Consider the following 20,340-nt stretch of genomic DNA (forward strand, 5'->3'; position numbering starts at 1 on the left):
ACAAAAAGCTTCATGGGATGGTACAGCAAGCAACAAATGGCCCGCAGCCAAGTGTTTCATGCTTGGAATAGAGAGCAAAGAGCACAAACACAATTTGTGAAATAGTGCTATTTGGTTGTATTTATTTTGTAAAATGTGAGTCTATATCATAACAGAAATTGATTACTGGTATTGTATTATGACCATAATACGTGTTGTGTGAATGGAGGCAATACAGTATAACTATCACAGATACACTACAGTCTGTCAGGATGCTCAGTGAGTCAGTTGAGACACAACACAATGCTGTGTGATAAATCTAATTTATGTTCATGAGATTGCTTGGTGAGAATCACATTAGGACATTATGTACACTCTGTGGAAACACCAGCCAAGCTTTAATCTTTGGAGTCTATAACAAAAGCCCAAACCAAACGCAAGCCACAAACCCATTACATACTGTAAGCAATTCTCCCAGTGCCAGTAAAACTGTCATAAACTAAAACAATCTGTTACTGTAGCCATAATTAGGACTAATCAACATACTTCAATTCAACTTTCATCACAACTACTGGAATGTGCCCATTCATTCCAGGTGCCCAAAGAGAAAAAGTCTACAGAAAACTATAACAGTAAAAAAAAGATGCTCCACTTTGAGCTTCTCATCTCCCCTAGTTAGTCACCAAATGCTAATGCAGTAATTAAAATGCACCTGGTAAATAAGTAAATTAATCTCACTCATTAAAGCTTGCACAACATGCTGAGTTATAGTACTAACCTTTCCACAAGTTTTAAGCCTAACTTCTAATGCATCACTAATTGGATACTGACACAGAAATTATTTTCTGATCTGGAAACTCAGCAAATGTAATTATTCTTAAGTATTAAAATAAAAAAAACAACGGCAGAAAAAGTGCGTAATCACTGCATGCTAAATACGTACATCCACAGCAGAAAATGAAACCAGGATGAATGGCAAAGCTACAAGCTCAAAACAATTCAATTGTTGCTTGCAGCTTCCTGTGTCATGGGCAGGGATCACTGGTTCTTTCCATCCTCACATATCTCTTTTCTAAAGACAATTATTTCCTTTATTCCGAAAGCTTATCTGAGCAGTTAATTTTTTCCAGATATACCCTTACTTTACAATAACTCAAATCTTTCCACGTATTTTGTACTATTCTTTTGCACTCATTATGTCCATTCTAAACAACATACTCATTACCTCATCTGATAAACTACAGGCCCACTTCAGTGTATTTACCAATCTACAAAATTGTCAGTTAAATGTTACAGAAATTATTTTAAAGTCTCCATATATTGAGAGCAATCATCCCTTTTCACATTTGATTATGACATGCAACAATTTCATCTAAAACCTTAGATAGACTTTAAAAGCAAAAAACCTGGAAATAGCTAAAAAAGAAAGATGTCAAAACAAGGAGAATTCTAACAAACTTCCATTATATATTCCTCCTCACTTGTTTGTTCAGAATTAAGAAAAAGAAAAGGCACTTGATTGTTTTATGGAATCAGTAAAACATGAGATTTTACTCTTTAAAAGGTCACACGGGTTGAGTTGCATCCTACCGCCTCCAACTCCAAGTGTTGCTTGTGTACACAGACTTGTAAGTTTGTTTTCCTATAGGACTCCTAAACTCAGATGAGGACACTGAAGGCCCCAGGTTTGCCTGTGTAACTGACCTCTGTGGCCGCCACTGTCTGGGCAGGGAATTGTAACCAGCATGACCAGCAGGAGTCGAGACAGCGCTCCTTGTTAGGGACCCAAATGAAGGCAGCGGAGCTCGACTCTGACTGCGGCTTTGACTCTGGCTCCAGGTCTGGCTGGCTGTTTTCTGTGGGGCTTGGTAGGACACCCTGGCTTTCCACTCTTCTGGCGGCTCGGGCAGCTTTTTGCGCTGGGCTGCCAAGCGAACATTTGTGGCGAGGCTTTGCTGGAAGTTCTGGGAAACAAAGGCTTCATCCACCAGGCCCAGAGGATGTCGGGAGGCAGCCTCCCAGGGCATAAGGGGTTTACGGCCCTTCTCAAGCCAGGATGTCTGCCTTGCTGGGGGAGTTGTGGAGGCCCGAGCCGGAGGCCTGGGGGAAGAAGAAGCCGAGACTGACTTCTGGACTGCGGATGGTACTCTGGCTGGTGGGGAAAGGGAGTAGCTCCTGCCAAGTGCCTGTAAAGAAAAGATCCAGACATGTTTATTTTAGTACGGGTTCATTTGTGTTTGGCTGACTGGTCCTCCAGACAAATCAAATCAACTTGGAAAATGTCGGAAAATGGAGTAGGTTTTTGTCAACACATTCTTTAAGTGTTGTAATACTCTAATATTGTATTTCAGGTTTAATGTTGTTTCAAACATTATTTTTCTTTATAAAATTGTAAAACTATTGAGATCTCAAAACTAATTATCTGTTCAAAAGCTTTAGTAAACGTATCATTTTAAACTTATAATGGACTTAATCATCCATTCCACAGTAAGCCTCCTCAACCCAGTGCTTTAGTATTTGTCCAAACAAAGTGAACTGCCCTCTTGTTTCCCAGAAAAACTGGCTTATGAGAGTGCATAGACTTCCCAGAATGAGCCAGATTCAGCTTGTTTTCATTGGACCTGTTTTTCTGTACAGCAACACTTTAAAAGTATGACAAGAGATGCTGAAACTTCTAAATGCTCTATTCTAAAATGAACATTAGGATGCCTATAGTCAAGGGCTATGTGGGGTGACAAAGTAGCTCTGTACTGTTTATTGTTGTCCTTGACATTACTTTCTGCTGGATATGGGAAATATGTGGAAAAGGCAGTGCTGCCATCATCTGGTGAAAGATGAGTAAGACAAGCAGAGAACAAGGCATGGCAACAGTGAAAGAACAGAATAGACTAGAGTGCCCTCATAAAAACAAGAAACATGTAGGTGAATGAGTCAAGGTTGCATAAATTCTCTGCTGACTCAGGTATCTGATAGGCTTGTGGCGGTGTTATCCTGGATTAGAGCAGACACTACAAGGAATGAGTAGATTAGTAGATGATCTGTGGGTATATATTTCATTCTACTAAAGGAAATTGATGAAATAACCATCTATTTACCTAATTTTTGTCTATGCTTATCACCATGCTTCCATTCTGCATTAAAATATATCTCAGAAATGGAACTGAGCAGGAAGTTGGGATCCCTGATGGTGTGCATGCAGATGTTCTTATTTTCAGGCAGATCTTCAAAATAATATTTTTATGTTAATTTATGCTAATTGTAAGGTTTACTTTTTTTGTGTGTGTTGGGGGGGGGTGTGTGTGTGTGTGTGTGTGTGTGTGTGGGGGGGGGGGGGGGGGGGGGCGGTAGGCCTATAAGAAAGTACATTTGAGTATGTAGGACTATAAAGCCTTATTCTGAATAAAACACAGTTAAGAAGTTAAGTACTATCAACATACATTTAAGATGGTAACTAAGCCATTATTGACAAGAAAGGATAGAGACACTGGGGGTACACTCAAGTCATTTGGATGGAATGAAATCTGCCACCTTATGGACATAATTAGATATTAAAACGTCCACTGAACAAATAACTGCCCTTCCCGAAAATGCAGGACACATGGATATATATTTCAACAGGGGCCCACTTACTTGACCTCCAGAATCGCCCAATGAGGTCGCCTGTATTCAGTGAAGTCACCAGTCTAATAATATCCTTCATGAACGCATCATTGGTTAGTCATTCTGCAGGAATGTGCTTTTCAAGCATTCAACTCAACTGCTATAAAAGTAGGTGATTTAGGTAATGAGGTGGTCTGGCTGATAATAAGCTCTTTATAGAGCACAAACTGTGTTTTGTCTTATTGTTGAAAGCCACTGCTCTTGCAGAAAGATGGTACTTGAATAGAAACTGATTGATTTGTAGCAGAAATTGCGGTCTGAGCAAAAATAGAATAACTCAATATTCATAGCAGAGGTGCTAAAGTGGTAAAATTAGGCAAGATGATAAGAAAAGGGACTTGAAATAGAAGAAACCCAGAAAGCATGCTCAAAGGACAAAAGAAAGGAAAGCCAACCAAGGATAAAAGACATTTTAATGGCACTGCAGTGAATCATACAGAAAGTGCACTACGAAGAGAAACACACAAAGGAAAAAGGAGGAAAAAGGAAAAAAAAGGAAAAGAACGTTAAGAGCAGAAGCAGCCCTGTACCAAAAATATATTTGTGAACATTACGGGCTGCTTATCCTTTAAATAATTCTTCTTCTGTATATAATTTATCATCTATTTATATAATACAAAAGCGGGAGAAGATGTAAGGAAGAGTGAAGCCTCATGTAGGAGAATGAGCAATATATTTTCTGTTATCAGGAAAAATACTATCAGGGTTTGAGATATAGTAGCTTTCACTGGCTTAAGTTGAAATTTAAGCCTACTATCTCTGGACCTCAGCACTCCCTCTCATGAGGCAGTTTAAATATAGTACCTAACATGATGCAACAGCTGGTAAAAAGCTTAAAATAAAACTAACCCACTTAAGTAGGTGCTATGAAAAAGACACTGGGGAGAGCCACTGAAGAATAAAATGTTTACAAATGTGACATTTGAAGCTTAAGCAAGCCAGTGCAAGTTGTCACTTTTTGTAAGGAGTACTGTTGTGTTCTCCAGCATTATTACATAATCTCTGTACTCACTGACATTGCAAACTTAGCCTTCTGCTGGTATCCAAACACCCCACTTCTCTCTCAATACTTTATTTTTATATTTTACTTCATTCATTTGATTGATTGTTTCACTAAACTTCATTGTATTCTAGTTGTTTTATCTCTTTATCTGTTGGTTTATCAAAAAAGCTAAGACATATTTTGGATTTTCTTCTTTTCAAAAATCTAATTCCCGTCACTGTCCACTACCATTCACTTCGATTTCTTTTTCACCCTGTCCTTTCTTTCAATTCTTACTGAGCATAATGCTTCCCTACATTCGTATATTGCCACCACTTAATATTCTTTACATCAAATTAATATATAGTTATTTTCCAAAAATACATATGTATAATTTTAAGTTAACATGTAAAGTTCATATTCACTCCCTTGTGTCTGGTAAGATATACTTACATTCCATTATTATTGTTATGTTCTTAATTTGTTTGCATTGTCATTTGCATTAGCTGTTAAAACTGTGAAAACCATCAAGCTCTGTCCTATGACAATAACAAGAGCAGGTGAAGATAGTCATTGCAAAAGCATGTTTATGTGCTCAAAATAGTCCTCTTGGCAGTGGACTTTAAGCACCAACTCTTTGACTCAGACACACACCAAGCATATCCTGATTTTACCCAAATCACTCCTTATCTACTACTGTAGGCTTCCACACCTGAGCTGAGCTCTTTTTAGCTGTGAACTTAGGTTTGGGAGCAGCTGCAGGGTTGCCACCTGATGCAGATTCAGGCCGTGCAGCCACAGGGAAACTAGGGGCAACAAAGCTACTGGGAGGTTGAGGTTGTGGCTGGTAAGGTGCTGAGGGAGCTGCCATGTAGGGAGGGCTACTGGCTGGTTGGTAAGGGGCCTGTGGTGCCTGTTGGTAGGCTGTAGACTGGGGAGCTTGGGGATGATAAGCAGGTGGGGCAGGTTGTTGATACTGTTGATTATATGCTTGCTGGTATGGGCCACCAGGGGGTTGTTGATAAGGATTAGGGGGAGGATAAACATTAGCTGGGTTTTGCTGGTAGTGGCCCTCATGCATCATGGGCTGCATGGGCATCCCATAGCCTTGCTGGGGGTATGGGACATTAAATGGTCCAGCTGGCTGGACAGGGGGCATTTGCTCATATCTAATTGGTTGGTCTTCGACAGGTGGGTTAGGAGGTGGACATTCAGGCTTTGGTTCAGGGGGCTTGGCAGCCTCTGCTGCTGGGCCAAAGGTAAAGAGTGAGGAATTGAGCTGATAGGGTTGATGCTTCATAACATCAATAACATTGAGGGGTTTAGGGGCAGGCTTTGGTTTCTCATCGCCTTTTTTCTTTGCTTTGGTTGTAGGGGTACCCGGAGGGGGCTGCTTTGTCGCTGCTGGGGGATAAAAAGGGGACTGAATAGGATTATATGCCCGTGAAGGAGGAGCACGTACATTGGGTGTATATTTCCACTCAGTCGGTAAGGAAGCAACTGGCGATGTTGAGCGGCTTGCCTTGTTTGCTTGTACAGTGTCAGAGTCCACAACAAATTTCTCCATGCGAGACTGCCTCTTGGCGAACATATCAGCTCCTTTCCCTCTGACAACTGGCATCTCAAAAGATGAACCTGGGGATGCTGGGTTTAAGACTGTGGCCATTGGGTTGATGGGTGATGAAACTCGTTGACCAATGGTAAAAGAGTGCATTCGCTGTGGTGGAGGTGGTGGGGTCCGGTTTTGTGGGGCATTTTGTGGTGGATGCCAAGGTTTTGGCGAGGGGCGAGTGTTCACCATTGACGTGGAAACATTCATAGGCGTTTGTTCTGGCTGTGGTGCCCAGGCATTCACAGGTGTTTGGGGTTGTGCCTGAGGTGGAGGCCATGTATTCATTGGTGCCTGTGGTTGAGTTGTTGGAGTGGGTTGTTGCCAGTTTGGCTGTGGTGTGGGCTGGGATGGAACTGGTTGAGCCCATGGTGGCTGATGTTGGGTCTGATTTTGCTCTTGGGCCCAAGAATTCATTGGGTGCTGACTATGTTCTGAAGGGTGCTGGGCCCATGATGGTTGGGACGGGGCCTGGGCAGGTACTGGCGCCCATGGATTCAAAATGGCTTGAGGCTGCGGTGGAGATTGTGCTTGGGATGGCTGGATCCAAGGTGGCTGAACTTGGGCTTGAGCTTGTGATGGAGGCCATGCATTAATTGAAGGTTGCTGTTGCTGTTGCTGTTGCTGTTGAGGCTGAGGTGAGACCCAAGGTGGTTGAGGCTGACCTGGTGCTTGGGCTTGCGGCCATGCTTGTTGTGGAGCCTGATGCTGTGGTTGCTGAACCCATGGCGGCTGTGGCTGGGATTCTTGCTGAATCTGTTGAGCCCAAGGAGGTTGTGCTTGGGGTTTTTGCTGTGGTTGTTGAGCCCATGGTGGCTCAGGCTGAGAGTCTGTTTGTGATGGCTGTGCCCATGGGGCCTGGGGTTGCTGCTGCATTGGTTCTCGAGGTTGACCCCAAGCTGGTTGCATTTGCTGCAGATTTGGCTGCTCATGGGTGTGTGTCCAGGGTGGCTGAACCTGTGGTTGCTCTTGAGGCTTGGCCCAGGGTGGCTGATCATGTGTCTGGGCATGTGCATGATCTTGGGACTGACTCCAGGATGGCTGAATTTGAGGGGTCCAGGTATTTGTTGGGGGTTGAGGCTGTGCTGGGGGCTGAGTAGGCTGACGTGTCACCCAAGGTGGCTGTTGTGGGGACTGACTTGGAGGTGGTTCCTGGGGCTGCACTTGAGCTGGATGCCAAACATTGGTAGATGGCTGTTGTTGTGCTTGTGTTTGTGCTGGAGCCCAGCTGGTCACTGGTGCTGGCTCGGGCTGCAGGGTAAGATTTGTTTGGCCATTTTCCTCCTGAGCTGTCACTTGCAGAGGCTGCTGTTGAGATTCAGGGTCCGTAAGAGTCCATGTGTGATGTTCCTCTGTGGTGGTGGTGTTGGCAGGAACTTCCTGGGGAGCAGGAGGGGGAGAGGGCTCAGGGGCAGGTGCGGGGGTTGGCTCTAGTTCTGGAGCAGGGGTAGTCACTGTGGTGGGGGCTACAGCAGGTGTGGATACACTATTTTCAGCTTGTTGAGGCATGTTCTGGTTGGTCATTTCTATCTGTGGGGACCAAGGAGGAGAGTTGGGATTGATCACAGGCTTTGGAGCCACTGGTGGAGGAGTCTTGTGTTTAAGTCCTTGAGACTGCAGGAAATTACAAGCCTCAGCCCCAAGGCTAAGGTAGTCTTCCTCAGGTCCTGACTCAAAACCCGACTTCTTATCACTTCTGTTGAGGAGGTTTAGAAGGGCTGGGTTAGGTGATACTTTTGGTGCTTCCTTAAATGTGAACATAGGCTTGACAACATTTCTTTTCCTTGCATCTGACAAAAGTCCAGACCGACTTGCAGGGGTAGAAATGCGTTCATCGCGGGAGGCTATCTGCTCTCCTTGGCCCACAGACTCCTGATTGGTCCCACTCATTGCTGTAGAATAAGGGGTAGCCGCCATGTTTTCCGCTGAGAAAGGTTTTGCAGTACGATTGCTGAAAGAACTCTGCATTTCATTGGTTTGGTGTTGGACTGTGCCATTGATGTTTGTCGAATATTGCTGCATTTGCTGTTGCTCCTGATGATATTGTTGCTGCTGCTGCTGCTGCTGATACATTTGCTGTTGTTGATAATGCTGTTGTTCATACTGCTGCTGTTGATACTGTTGTTGGTATTGTTGTTGTTGGTAGTTCTGTTGTTGCTCATAGTACTGCTGCTCCTGATATTGCTGGTACTGTTGTTGTTGTTGTTGGCTTTGTTGGTGAACATTTACATCCATATAAGCATGGCCCTCAGTTGTGGACTGCATGTAGGAGTGCTCTTCTATTTTCTTTTCAGCCACTGAGACACTTTCCACAGGAATCCCCTGTCGCCTAAGCTCCTCATGTTCAGCAGCTATCTCATCCATCCTTAGACGCCGTTGGGCAAACATTAAGGCACCCTTGCCCCTGGTTTCAGGCAAACACTCCATCTCTGCTTGGTTGTTCAGGCTCCTTTCAATCTCAAGGAGACCTTTATCCCAGTTGATAGTTAGCACACCTTTGCTACTATGGGCATTAGTGAGGAAATGCTTGTCAATTTCTGAACCGTCTGGAGCCAAAAGGGTGAATTCAACAGTGTGGGTTTCTTGTTCGTTGTCTTCGTTTTCCTCGTCCTCTTCGTCACTGTACTCGGGTTCGTCTTCTCCCGTGCCGTAGCTCACAAGCGTGTATTTCTTGGCCCTCTGCCGATGTTTCTTGAACATCAACACCCCCTTGTTGTTGGGGTTGGGCGGAGCAGCCGTAAGAAGGAGGGCAATACGTTTACATTTGGACTTGGCCTCCTTCACCTGCTTCTCAGACAGACTCTCGCTGCGCCTGAGCCCTGTATAGAGAAGAAAATTCAGAATAAGTTAAGAATAAAGGGTCATAGACATGGGAAAACAAAATAAATGCTTCACCTGACATAAATATAAAAAAATACAGTGGAGTTTAGATCAACACAAATCTTTTTATCCGTTTGGAATGTGTTTTGGAAGAACAAACATTCATTTCTTTTAACAACCTGCCCTTCTATGTCATCATGAGAAATAATTTTTTTGTTGTACCTTGGATCACAAGGACAGTTTCAAGTCAGTCCTAGCACACTGATCATGTGATTGTAGTAGACTAAAATACTTTAAATTTATAAATGCGGAAAGCTTTTTTCATAACACGCCCATCCTGAAAGTCAGTCCAAAAATAGAATTTCATTTCGCCATATAAACCCCATTTTGGTTTCATCTGAAGAGTAAAAATAGAGCTTGCACAAATAACATAGCAACAGACAAAATGAATTAACCTTCTGTAAAAAAAAATGTTTTAAAATACACACAATGTTCATCAAAATCAGAAGCAGAAATAACAATAGACGGATAAATGATTTATACTGTATGCACACTAACTGATTCCTTCACATTCTTAATGCACATCCAATACTTATCCACCTATAGCTCTGTACTATTCCTCATTTGCTCATTCAATTGAACATAAAATATCAACCCATAAAGCAATCATGAAATCCTCCGACCCATGTCTAATATCCTCATTTGTTCACAGACAATGAACTACATTAAATGCGTGTTCTTCCAATAAAGTAGCCAGGAATAGGAACAGCGGAAGATTAAAGATAGCCTGCATGCGATAAATTCACCAGGACCAGAGCGTCTTTACCAGTCCTTATCTGTAACTTCACAGGCTGTCCGTTTAAAATCTTCTGTTCTTCTTAAATCTCTCACTTTTACTGCCAATCCATTAACAGACATCACACAATAATGCCACTCTCAAACCGTCCAAACAATACAAGGCTGTAATAATATAATACATAGGCTTCCTTTTTCATAATCCTGCAAGACTAACCTGAAGGTGGAGGAGACAGCGGGAGTGAGCAACGGACTCACTTTTTTAGCTCAGTTAAAGCACCCAGTTTGAAAGGATCAGGTAACAGGGCTAGCAGGGCACATGCTGGTGTCTGTCAAAGAGCCACTTCTGCAGGCATCGTCAGCGTGCTGGTGTTATATTTATGTCTTCTACACAGCTCAGAGGAGCGCCTTATATTCATCATCAAGCCTCTTTAAATGTAAGCTTAAGATGTTTTATTAAGTGTAGTAGCTTCTTACATGTGATCAAATCCATGTTTTTTTTCCCTTATTTTTCTTTCAATTTTTTTGTATATCTTTTGTTGACTGTCACCATGCTTTCCTGACAGAGCCTCTGTGCTATCATTCTGTTGTAGCTCAGGTTAGAACCGGAAGTATGCGCTTCCAAGCAAAGGAATGAGCACCCTCCTCCAACTGCAGTGAGACACACACTATTTTGAGGAGCACACACACTTGACATCAGGCTTTGGAATGCACACATGTTGTTGACAATTGCAATTAAGTTTTGACCTGTTAGCATGCATGATCTCCAATTAGAAATTGATCTTGCTAACTCACACACCTACATAAAAATAATGCACACAGGGGTAATAATCCATGGTTCAAATGGAAATAGTACACAGGTACTTACTGGCGTGTCTTGGCCGATGCTTGTTGGGTTTATCTTGATCCCCCTCAGAATCAGATTCCCGCTCTTCTGCTGGTGTCGCCTCTTCTGAGGGAATTCCAAATGACACAGTGAAAGACCCAGGAACTCCCTCACTGTGCCCTCCTCCTTCTTCTCCCTCGCTTTGGGATCCAACACTTCCACTGACCCTGGGGCCACCCACACTTGGGATGCCCCTCCCTGCTCTTGATGCTGCCGGCTGCTGCAAAATTACCTCCACCTGCCCCAGCATCGAAGGAGAACTGAGTACCACTCCATGCTGAGCGAGGGGCTCTCTGACAGAAGACGGTACGTAGTGTGATGCGGTGGTGGTGTGGATCGTCTCAACAGTCTCTCTGTTTGAGAGTTCTCCCTCTATCCCATGAGCACTCCCAAGAGAGGTGCAGCCCACATCGTCCAAGGTTTGCTCAGAGAGGGACACCTGGAGCTCCACCATGTCCCCAGGGGAGAAGCACCGCCAAGCTTCTTCATCATTTCCCTTGAAAACAGGCTCCTGGCCTCCCCGATCACTTGGTGAGGTGTGTAGCTGGGTGCAAAGAAGCTGGGGTCCCTTGGGAACCTCTGTGTCACTGCCCAACTCCCCATAGTAGACCTCATCCTGGGACTCAGATATGTAGAGTTCCCTTGGGATTTGGGACCTGTGTTTTGGGGAGAAGATGTGTAGGGTGGTGCTCTCTAAAGCTTCACCAGAGGAGTCCCTCTCACCACAGTATGTCTCCTCTGGTTCATAGTCTTCTGAAGGGAGGCTGCAGTATCTTTCAGAGGAGAGGGGAGAACAGGAATGAGTGAGTGGGACAGCTTATTTTAGTTCAGTAAGAATTGTTTATCAGTAAAATAAGTAAGAGGTGATGCCATCTATTATATGATAAGTTCTTTAAACAGGACATTGTATTTTAGGACCATATTAATCTTTATGCTGTCTTCAGATCATCAGATTTATTTTTTTATCATCAAATATTTGTCTATTTTTTCTTCATCAAAAAGACAGGTGTGATGCCCACACATTTACAATACCATTTGCATAAGAAATAAATCATCACTGAGGAATAAAGCCACTGAATTGGGAAGAAGTAAAGCTTGTCTTCTATTGCAAAAGTTGTCAGAGTTATCAAGTAGATTTAATCTTCATGCAGCAAGTTAAATGAAAGTGTCAGGTCACAGAAGAGAAAAGTAATCACGTCTCAACATCACTCTGCCTAATTTCCACGTTCAAGGTCAGCAAGGAATAGCATAACAGAGTGTCATTACCTCTGACTGCAATTATTAAATTTAAGTTGATTAGACCTCAGTGAGTACTCATTTTGTCCAAATGGGAAAGAGTGACATATCATAATACATTTTGATAAGTACAAGCTGAGGTCAACTGCTTTCCACAGAGACAAGATTCAATGATATTCAGTCATGGAAATAATCTTAATAGAAATCCTGCACTGTGCTCATATTCCTGCTGTGGTCACAAAGAAAGCTACTTCAAACTAAATTCAGGAACTAGATATGCCTCTGAAGTGCATGCAGCAATATTTCAAGACATGTTACCCTGATAAACACACTGGCAATAGCCACTGAGTAATGGCTGAGCAGCTGCATGTCAATCAGACACAGAAGTCTGTAACACCTTGGCTGAGCCAGCTGGAAGGTCAGCATGACTGACACACATTAACTCACTAATTCAAAAACCCAGCCATGGATGCACATATATACACAGATAGGCAGTGGTTCACTGAACAATGCAAAAGGGCACAGGTCATAAAACAGCATGCTATCTAAATGCTAATACAGTGGTGCAATATTTATGTTGTAAACACCAAGAACCTACAGTATTAAGTGGCTCAGCTGTCATTATACACAGATATCCCAGTGTTAGACATTTTCAAACGGGATGTTGCGCTTCTGTTTTCTGCAATTCAGAGTACAACCTCACTATCATCAATCAAACGATTGGTATGCAGCAGTACCTTTTGACGAGCAGCTGCAGACAGCCGATCGATGTGTCGATGAGTGAGAAGGCACTTAAAAGGGTGAGATCAGCACATGGCTCTCCGTTGAGTGATACCAACTCATCACCTTCCTGCACCCCAGCTAAGAAGGCACGGCCACCTTCTTCTACCTGTGGAAGACAAAACCTTAGTCAGAGGACAAAAAAATAGAAAAAAGAGACATATCACATAGCATCACGATTAGATGATGGCTACCAATGACCTCCCAAATGTACTCCCTCTAATAAAGATCTTGACCAGCTGGACAGTGGGGATTCCCAAAGTGTGAGAATTGCCCTCTAAACTTCACACAGAGCCCAGCTATGACAGTCCTGTTATTAGCATCAAGTCACAATAAATCATGTTTGAAATGTCAGTGACCACTAAGGTCATAATTCAGAAATGGCTCCCCTCAGAGGCTTGAATCCATTTTTATCTGGGAAAGCAAGAGGACAACAGTGTTTACGCAGTATTTTTAGGTTATAAAATGAGTAAAAATACATCATCCCCATGAAAATGACATGAGAAAATTTTGCTCTGTGTGAAGTTAAGCATAAGATTCATCCTCTAAATAATAATAATGTACACAAAACAGAAAATATGTGTAAATAAACATGTTTAACATAGAGCTAAGTGCAGTGCCTACAGAGAAAATTTGGCTTCCTAGAATCACTGAATGTGTTATCCCCTGAGATGTATTTAATTACCAATATTTGAGTTTTATTTAAAAAATGCATATTCCACATTACTATAAAAATCTGTCAATGATATGGATTACATAGGCCTGATGCACAATGATAAAAGTGCCGATTCTACCTTGTATTTTAACCATACAACTGCATAGTATTGCTGTAGGCCAGCTCAGCTCAGACCCATTTAAAGGGCACCTCTTTATACAGTTAAACTAATGACGGATGGTTTCATTCCCTTGTAATTGGTTCCTGAGGCCTATAAAATGGTTCATTAATAAGAGGATTTAATAAGGAGAAATACCCCATAAATTTTGCACAAAAGGCCACTTATATAGCTAGGGGGTGAATGATTACTTCAGTACCATGCAATTAGAGGATATGCTCTCAGGAAATATGTGAAGATATTTTGCAAATACTACAAACAAACAGCTTTAGAAAGAATGTAATCATGTCTACAATGGTTTACTGGTTTGTTGTGAGTGGTAGCTACTTCAATAATACTAGTGAGGGTTTTCTGGTGATGATTGGAGATTTGAATTCTTTTTGCATATAATCCACTTCTCGTTTCCCATGTTTCTTGTCTTTCAAAAATAATCCATGACTCAATGCATATAATAATCTTTGTCTTGGCTAATAAAACCCCAAACAAATTTACACGGTAATGTTGATACATCAGAGTCAATACAACCTTTGACTGTGAACACGAATAAATGACCATGCTGATCATGTAAATGTTCCTTTGCTATCATGGCAACACGTTATTTATTTCATCACATCATCACTAAACCAAAACCAGGTTTCTTATATCAAAATCGTTGTTACCCAGGAAACTTTTTTGGCAAGAAACAAACACATAAAATGTGGAACTGCTAAGATCTCAGAGCTCAGGTATTTCAAAAGTTAAAACAGTGGTAATCCATCTCCCTGTTTATTTTAACAACACAACACACACAAAGTCTGCTTTCTCGTGCAATTTTTAACTTTCACATGTTGCAGTCATAATGTAAGGTGGCAGAAAACAGAAAGTCGAGAATCTAGAATGTAAATGCATGGGGATAACACACAAAACAGTCCCTCAAAATCTTCTCCATGGACATGCAGCCAATTCAAGATACTTGCAGTAAAACAATCTAGTCACTAGATGGCGATGCACAAACAAAAATCTTTTACTGCTGGAGGAAGAAAAGGAGAATCCCTGAACACAAGCATGGGGAAAGACTACAGTTTATGTCGAATAAAGCAAAAATATATTGCGCACCATATTAGAACCCTGTGAAACAGTTCACCATCTGTCTGGCATACCTTTATTTGCTTGTTTCATTACTTTCATTTTAAAGTCAGATGCAAATGACTTTATTTGCATCCATCTATCGCAAGTGCTCCAGCATATACAGCACATATAAGGCGCTCTACCTGCTTATTTTTTTACAGAACCTAACACACATCACATAAGCCTTAAGCAATTAAATGACCCTACTTTACCATTTATACAAAAATATTTTATGAGTTAACTTTATAGAGACCCTCGGACTCCATCCCTGACTTTTTAACAGTTAACAGGGTGCAAGCAGGCCCTATAAGGCAGCCTGTGTGTGCCTGTCCATTGGGACACCTCATTACAGGAGGATAGTTTGTCTGGAAATCTACAGCAACCACACAGTGCTCCAAAAAAGGAGGGGAAACATTTGTCGTTGTCTCTCCTCGCAACACAAAGATACACAGACACTCAGCCAATGTTCAAAGGAGGCAGATACCACCTAGTGTCTCAGTACTGTTTGTCATAAGAGAAACAGTCTCTAGTAACGGTGAAGGAAAGAATAGCAAACATTTGCTGCTGTAGGTGTCAGGAGAGAAGAACATGGGTAGTTTTTGTTCAAATAAAGTGCTTTCTAAAAATACCATTGCCCTGATCAGCAGAACTTACTAGAGACATCATGTGGGGTCACACTTACACAACATTATACGCCACTGTTATCCTGGGTCGCTCATTTTCAAATTATCTATTTAATAGGCTTCAACGCAACAGAAAATCACAGGAAATACAGGACTGCATAATGTGTCCACATAGCTCTCGGCGGTTCCTGCCCTTCACAGCTTTAAGCAATTATGTTTTTACATTTGAGGAAAATATTTTCCAGCTGCCTTACAGGTAGCACTCACACCATGTGGGAGGTTGGTTGCATTTAATTCCTCTATTCTTCTTTTGTCTTAGAGGGAAAACATTTCAAGGGCTAGAGAGTTTGTTTTAGAATATTACGCTTATTTGTCATGGTCCATGTACAAAAATATTATTTTCATAAGATTTTAAATTTAGCTTCTAACTGTTTTCCCCTTCCTCTGCCAACAACTTCCAACTTATTGTAATACTGCATTGTGTTATGCTGAATGAATTACATTAGAGTGTTATATTTATTATTTACTTTAATTTGAGCAAAAACGACTTTGCCCAAACATTTTTTAATTTGGGATTTTGGTTGTGCATTCATTTTGGAAAGAAGCCTATAGATATTAATCGTGCATTCATATGCTCCTAATATCATCCCATTATCACAGTTGGAAAGTAATTCCTCTTAGGTTTTCGGTGTTCACAAGCTTTCAGTTGAAATATGGAAACAACATGAATGTATTGAAACAACACAATTATTCTCTAAAACTAAAAATATATTGGTTTACCTGACTTGTGATCATATCAATAATCTACAACAACTAAAGGTTATAACCTGATATCATATTATATATAACATGTGAGCAAAAATAACCAAACAATAAGTAATAAAACATTTCTTGCATCAACTCGTTTCCAGTTATTGTTCCCACTTGAGGGGGCGTCACCTGAATTTTCCTTATGGGCAAGTCATTTTTCTATTTTTTTTCAGCACAACATTAATGCAGGGTATGTAAACAATATTGATCATACATTATCAGTAATACAACATGTTGATATGATCAATGAATTAACGTTACTTTGACTAACTTAACAGGGGATACAACTAAATGTACATACAGGTACATTTTGCAACACTTACTTCTTTCACTGTCCAGAGAAAACTGTGGATCCAATTTGGCTATTTTCATATTTAAGCCTATATATTTTATCCTGGGTTGGCAGAAAAATGCTTTGTCAGAAAACTGAAAACATGACTGTTGGTGAGTTGCCTTGAAGTCCAGCTGCTGGGCCTCACTTTGGCAAAGATTCAGCATTCAGAGTCAGAAACACTGCAACTCACAACTATATCATCAAAAAATTCAAAACAGTTGCAGCAGTGGTCTTAATTTGTTTAGATGATGTGAAATAGAAAAGGGGGGAAATTTAGCACAGTCACGATCTGAAGTCAGTGCTCTCTCCCGGGCCCAGGATGTAGATGTTTTGCTGAAAAACACAATGCCAAAACCTCAAGTAATGGAAGGGGTCGTGAATCACTTTGTTTACTCTGAGGAAAAACGGCACTGAATGAATGAAGCAATGGCATTTTTCTGATTGCTTGGCAGCTTAATAAGGTTCCTATGGTGCACTATTAGGACTGCAGCAACAAGAGCCCTCTCTGCTCTGCAAAGGGCAAGATAACCCAGGCAGAGAAATGGGACTTTTATTAAAAGCTATGAATATAATTAAACTGAACGGGGAAAACTTTTGGATTAGTTCATATTAGTCTGGGCTCTGAGAAATCTCAGACTTGCATTTTAAGATTGCTTTGTCATTCAGTGCTCCATAGCTGATCTGATGCATGTTGACATTCCACATACCAAGATGGCATACCTTAGTAATTAGGCCAAAATGTCTCCTGTTCGGCTCGTAGGATCTAAGCATTTTTTTAATATCTGCTGAGTATAATACAGATTACATCTAAGTCTTTTCACTTTTGCTAAGTCGTCCAAATTGAGCATTACACTGTTGCCATAGATCTGATGTAAATTTATCTATGTTTTTCTCAAGGTGTGTTGTTGTATTTGTGGGTCATGACTTGTAAAATCTTGTATTGTGCAGTTTCTGTAGCTTTAAAAACCAAAGTGACCTCATCCACTTTGTACTCAGGCCAGGACTCCAAAGAAGAAGAAAAATACTGCCTCCCTTATATGGAAAGAACCTTTTAAGAGTGGATACCCCATGCCCTTACACTGTACTGCCTGTCAGTGCACTGAACAATCACTTTCTCTGAGGAAACAAAACATGGTTTCCAGTCCACTACACTCAACAGAAGCTTTAAAAAACACACACATTTTAATCAGACATAGGAGAGCCGCTAGCTTAAGAGTATTTGTCATGATCTTGGTATGTTTGCTTTTTTTGACTTTTAACTAACAGACTTGGCTCTGCGTCATTCCCACAAGAAGAGTTTGGAGGTATGTTTAGAGTTATGCCTTCCAGATGAGGTGGACTAAAACCTCCAGATGCTCTACACTGAGACATAAGCATCATATAGCTACTTCCTTTTAATAGGCCAGCACTTAAAACCAGTGTGTTCCCAAGACTCTGTAGAGACTAGGCTACTTTAAACACCACCATTAATGTCTAAAATTAGACAGTAATGTTTAGGAGAAAATTACATTAGAAGTGGTGGGCATTCCCCCATATTAGTAAAAGTAAAAACCTCACTGCTAATTTGTGTCTAAAAGACTTTGTACAATATTTGTCAAAAAAGAAAAGGTTTGGAAGTTTCCTGTGAATCTACTAAAATCTGTTTGTGGATGAATATTTGAAGTTTATTAAAGGTATAAAGAAATTGTTAGCTAGTATATACTTTTATTCTGATAAAGCCATCCAGGAAATGCCAGAATCAATGATAATAATGGTAATTAATATTTTTTTTAGTCTCTTAAAATTCACTAACCAGATGTTTTGAAGATAATGTGAAGCTTCAGTGGATGTGTATTCACTTGCTCAATTATATGAGACTTAAATGACAAAAAAATATGGAAATATTATCTCTATTCATATTTTTTAAAAATCACAATAAAAGTCACAAATGATCATGAGAATTATGGCTTTGATTGTTTGAAACGTGTTAAGAATCTGTCACAGGAATGATCTATTGATGCTTTCAGAGTGCTGTCTTCTGGTGGAGCTTTGATGTCAGAGGAATGTCTCTTAAGAAAAACATTTACACGTTCACTACATGGAGGACGAGTTGATGAGGGATCTGTACAGCTAGAACACTTGTGGAAATGCATTGCTATACCATATATAGAGTCTCAGCAGTTATCCAAAGCAAGAACATCTGGCTTTGCCTCTCTCACTCCAGGATCAGCTGTCTGTATCAGCATTAATTTGACATTTTTATTTGAGCAATGCACAGTAGAACTTCTGAATGCAACCTGATCTATTTGAGTTAATATAACAAGAAGGGCAGTGTTGTCCACAACATAAGCTTTTCTACTCTATATGAGAAGAATGAACATCAAAAAGCATGAGAGTTGATATGCACAGTATGAAAATAACAGTCTTATGCCATGAACAATATTATCCATCTACACCACCTCAAAATATTGTGTCATGTTCTTGCTAATTTGCCTGCATCATAAAAAAGTGGCTTCACCACAGGGCAGATTAAATTCCCTCCTGTTACCGAAAAGTTTTATTACCACATTATCAGGCTGAACAAATATTATACAGCCAAAGCAGTTATAGCATGACCTACAATTTGCCCAAACTAATTTGTACTCTATTTCAATGCTCTTTTAGAGTGACATCAACTTTTAACAAAAAAAAATATAACTGCATAATGCACACACTCCTCACTCTTCAGGTTGGTTACTCTTCCCAATAATATTTTGCTTTCTTGCTGAAGTCTTTGTGAGTGATAACAGATCACACTGGCCCCAGCTTCACACTCTCTCTTAGCCTTGACCATATAAGGGTCCCGAGGAATCTCGCACCAAAACACAGCCAACGCACACAAAAATGCAGCGACACGCATTGCTTCCAATAAATTATCTCCCACCAGGGTTAGCTCAACCTTTGAAATATCTCCCCCCCCCCCCGGTGAATTACTCAAGTGAATCAAAACTGATACCATAGATGAGGAACAAGTGATCCAAACTGGGGAATATAGAGGATATTTCCTATAAAAAACTTTTATCAGGCTACTTGTATCATCGTTGGTTCTCGGATCATTTAGCAATAACAAAAGGCTGGCATAATTCTGTTTTTATCACAAATTAACACCTGAGAGTTAATAATAACTTGAACATCTGGCAGATTGTCAGAGAGATAGATACCTGGGAGACCAAGAAAGGTCTGTAGGTGTCCCCCTCTCCCTCTCTCAGGGTGAATCCCCAGGGTGCACCACCACGCAGTGTAACGCAGATGTAATCCCCGGTGCCCATGCTGCGCGCAGCTCCTCAGCCAGACCTCCAAAGCGCGATCATCGAGCTGTCAGCCGGACCAGCAGCACTTTGCAGAAACCACCTCCACCACACCGCTGTATAATCCCCATCATCTGAGTTCTCTCCGAGTCCAGCCCGCTCAGGAAACGTCACTGCGCACGGACCCGCCTGCAGGCTCTGCATGTAACTGGTGGTTTGTCATGTTGAGCTCCTGGACTTGTATTTTGCACTCTGCCAAACATCCCCGAGCATCCCGAACTGCTCTGTGATACTTTGAAAACTACATGTAATTCAACTTCAGCAGAAGATAGCAATAAATACCTTCATAAATATCCCACATGACAAATTAAATAGCTATTAATTCCCTATTTTATTTTGATTTGCTATATTCATCCTAAAGTCCCATTGAGAGCTCCAGAAAATCAAATCAGTTTCACATAAAATTATAGCTAACATAAATACTTACTGATTATCTATTCATAGACCAAAAAGAAAATCTAGAATATTGAGTAGGCTAAATTACAGATTAAAAAAAAACATCTAGCCGAAATGATTTGTGTGTAGCCTAATAAAAGGAAAATTACTCATCAATCCACCTG

At 41.1% G+C, this 20,340-nt stretch overlaps 1 protein-coding gene across 3 annotated transcripts; it reads right to left on the reverse strand.

Moving 5' to 3' along the window:
• Positions 1-93: 93 nt before the first annotated feature.
• On the reverse strand, positions 94-19,781 carry LOC131990057 (synaptopodin-2). Of its 3 annotated transcripts, none has more exons than XM_059355447.1 (5): positions 19,634-19,781; positions 12,705-12,856; positions 10,714-11,504; positions 6,144-9,049; positions 94-2,165 (listed from the first exon to the last, which is right to left on the reverse strand). In XM_059355447.1, the coding sequence occupies exons 1-5, from the start codon at positions 19,739-19,741 to the stop codon at positions 1,566-1,568; spliced, it is 4,557 nt and encodes a 1,518-aa protein (XP_059211430.1). In that variant the 5' UTR covers positions 19,742-19,781; the 3' UTR covers positions 94-1,565. The 3 variants fall into 3 exon arrangements, with proteins under 3 accessions (XP_059211430.1, XP_059211429.1, XP_059211428.1); XM_059355446.1 differs by having other exon boundaries at positions 6,084-9,049; XM_059355445.1 differs by lacking the exon at positions 94-2,165 and having other exon boundaries at positions 4,994-9,049.
• Positions 19,782-20,340: the final 559 nt, after the last annotated feature.

This window comes from Centropristis striata, chromosome 17, assembly GCF_030273125.1.
Source record: "Centropristis striata isolate RG_2023a ecotype Rhode Island chromosome 17, C.striata_1.0, whole genome shotgun sequence".
In the NCBI taxonomy this organism is placed as follows: Eukaryota; Metazoa; Chordata; class Actinopteri; order Perciformes; family Serranidae; genus Centropristis; species Centropristis striata.

Excerpts from the sequence above, each read along its gene's own strand:
- LOC131990057 (XM_059355445.1), bottom strand. The coding sequence starts at position 19,741 with ATGGGCACCGGGGATTACATCTGCGTTACACTGCGTGGTGGTGCACCC. Across the intron at positions 12,857-19,633 it reads GACCTTTCTTGGTCTCCCAG|GTAGAAGAAGGTGGCCGTGC; the intron begins GTATCTATCTCT and ends TGTCTTCCACAG. Across the intron at positions 11,505-12,704 it reads CTGCAGCTGCTCGTCAAAAG|ATACTGCAGCCTCCCTTCAG; the intron begins GTACTGCTGCAT and ends CTCCTCTGAAAG.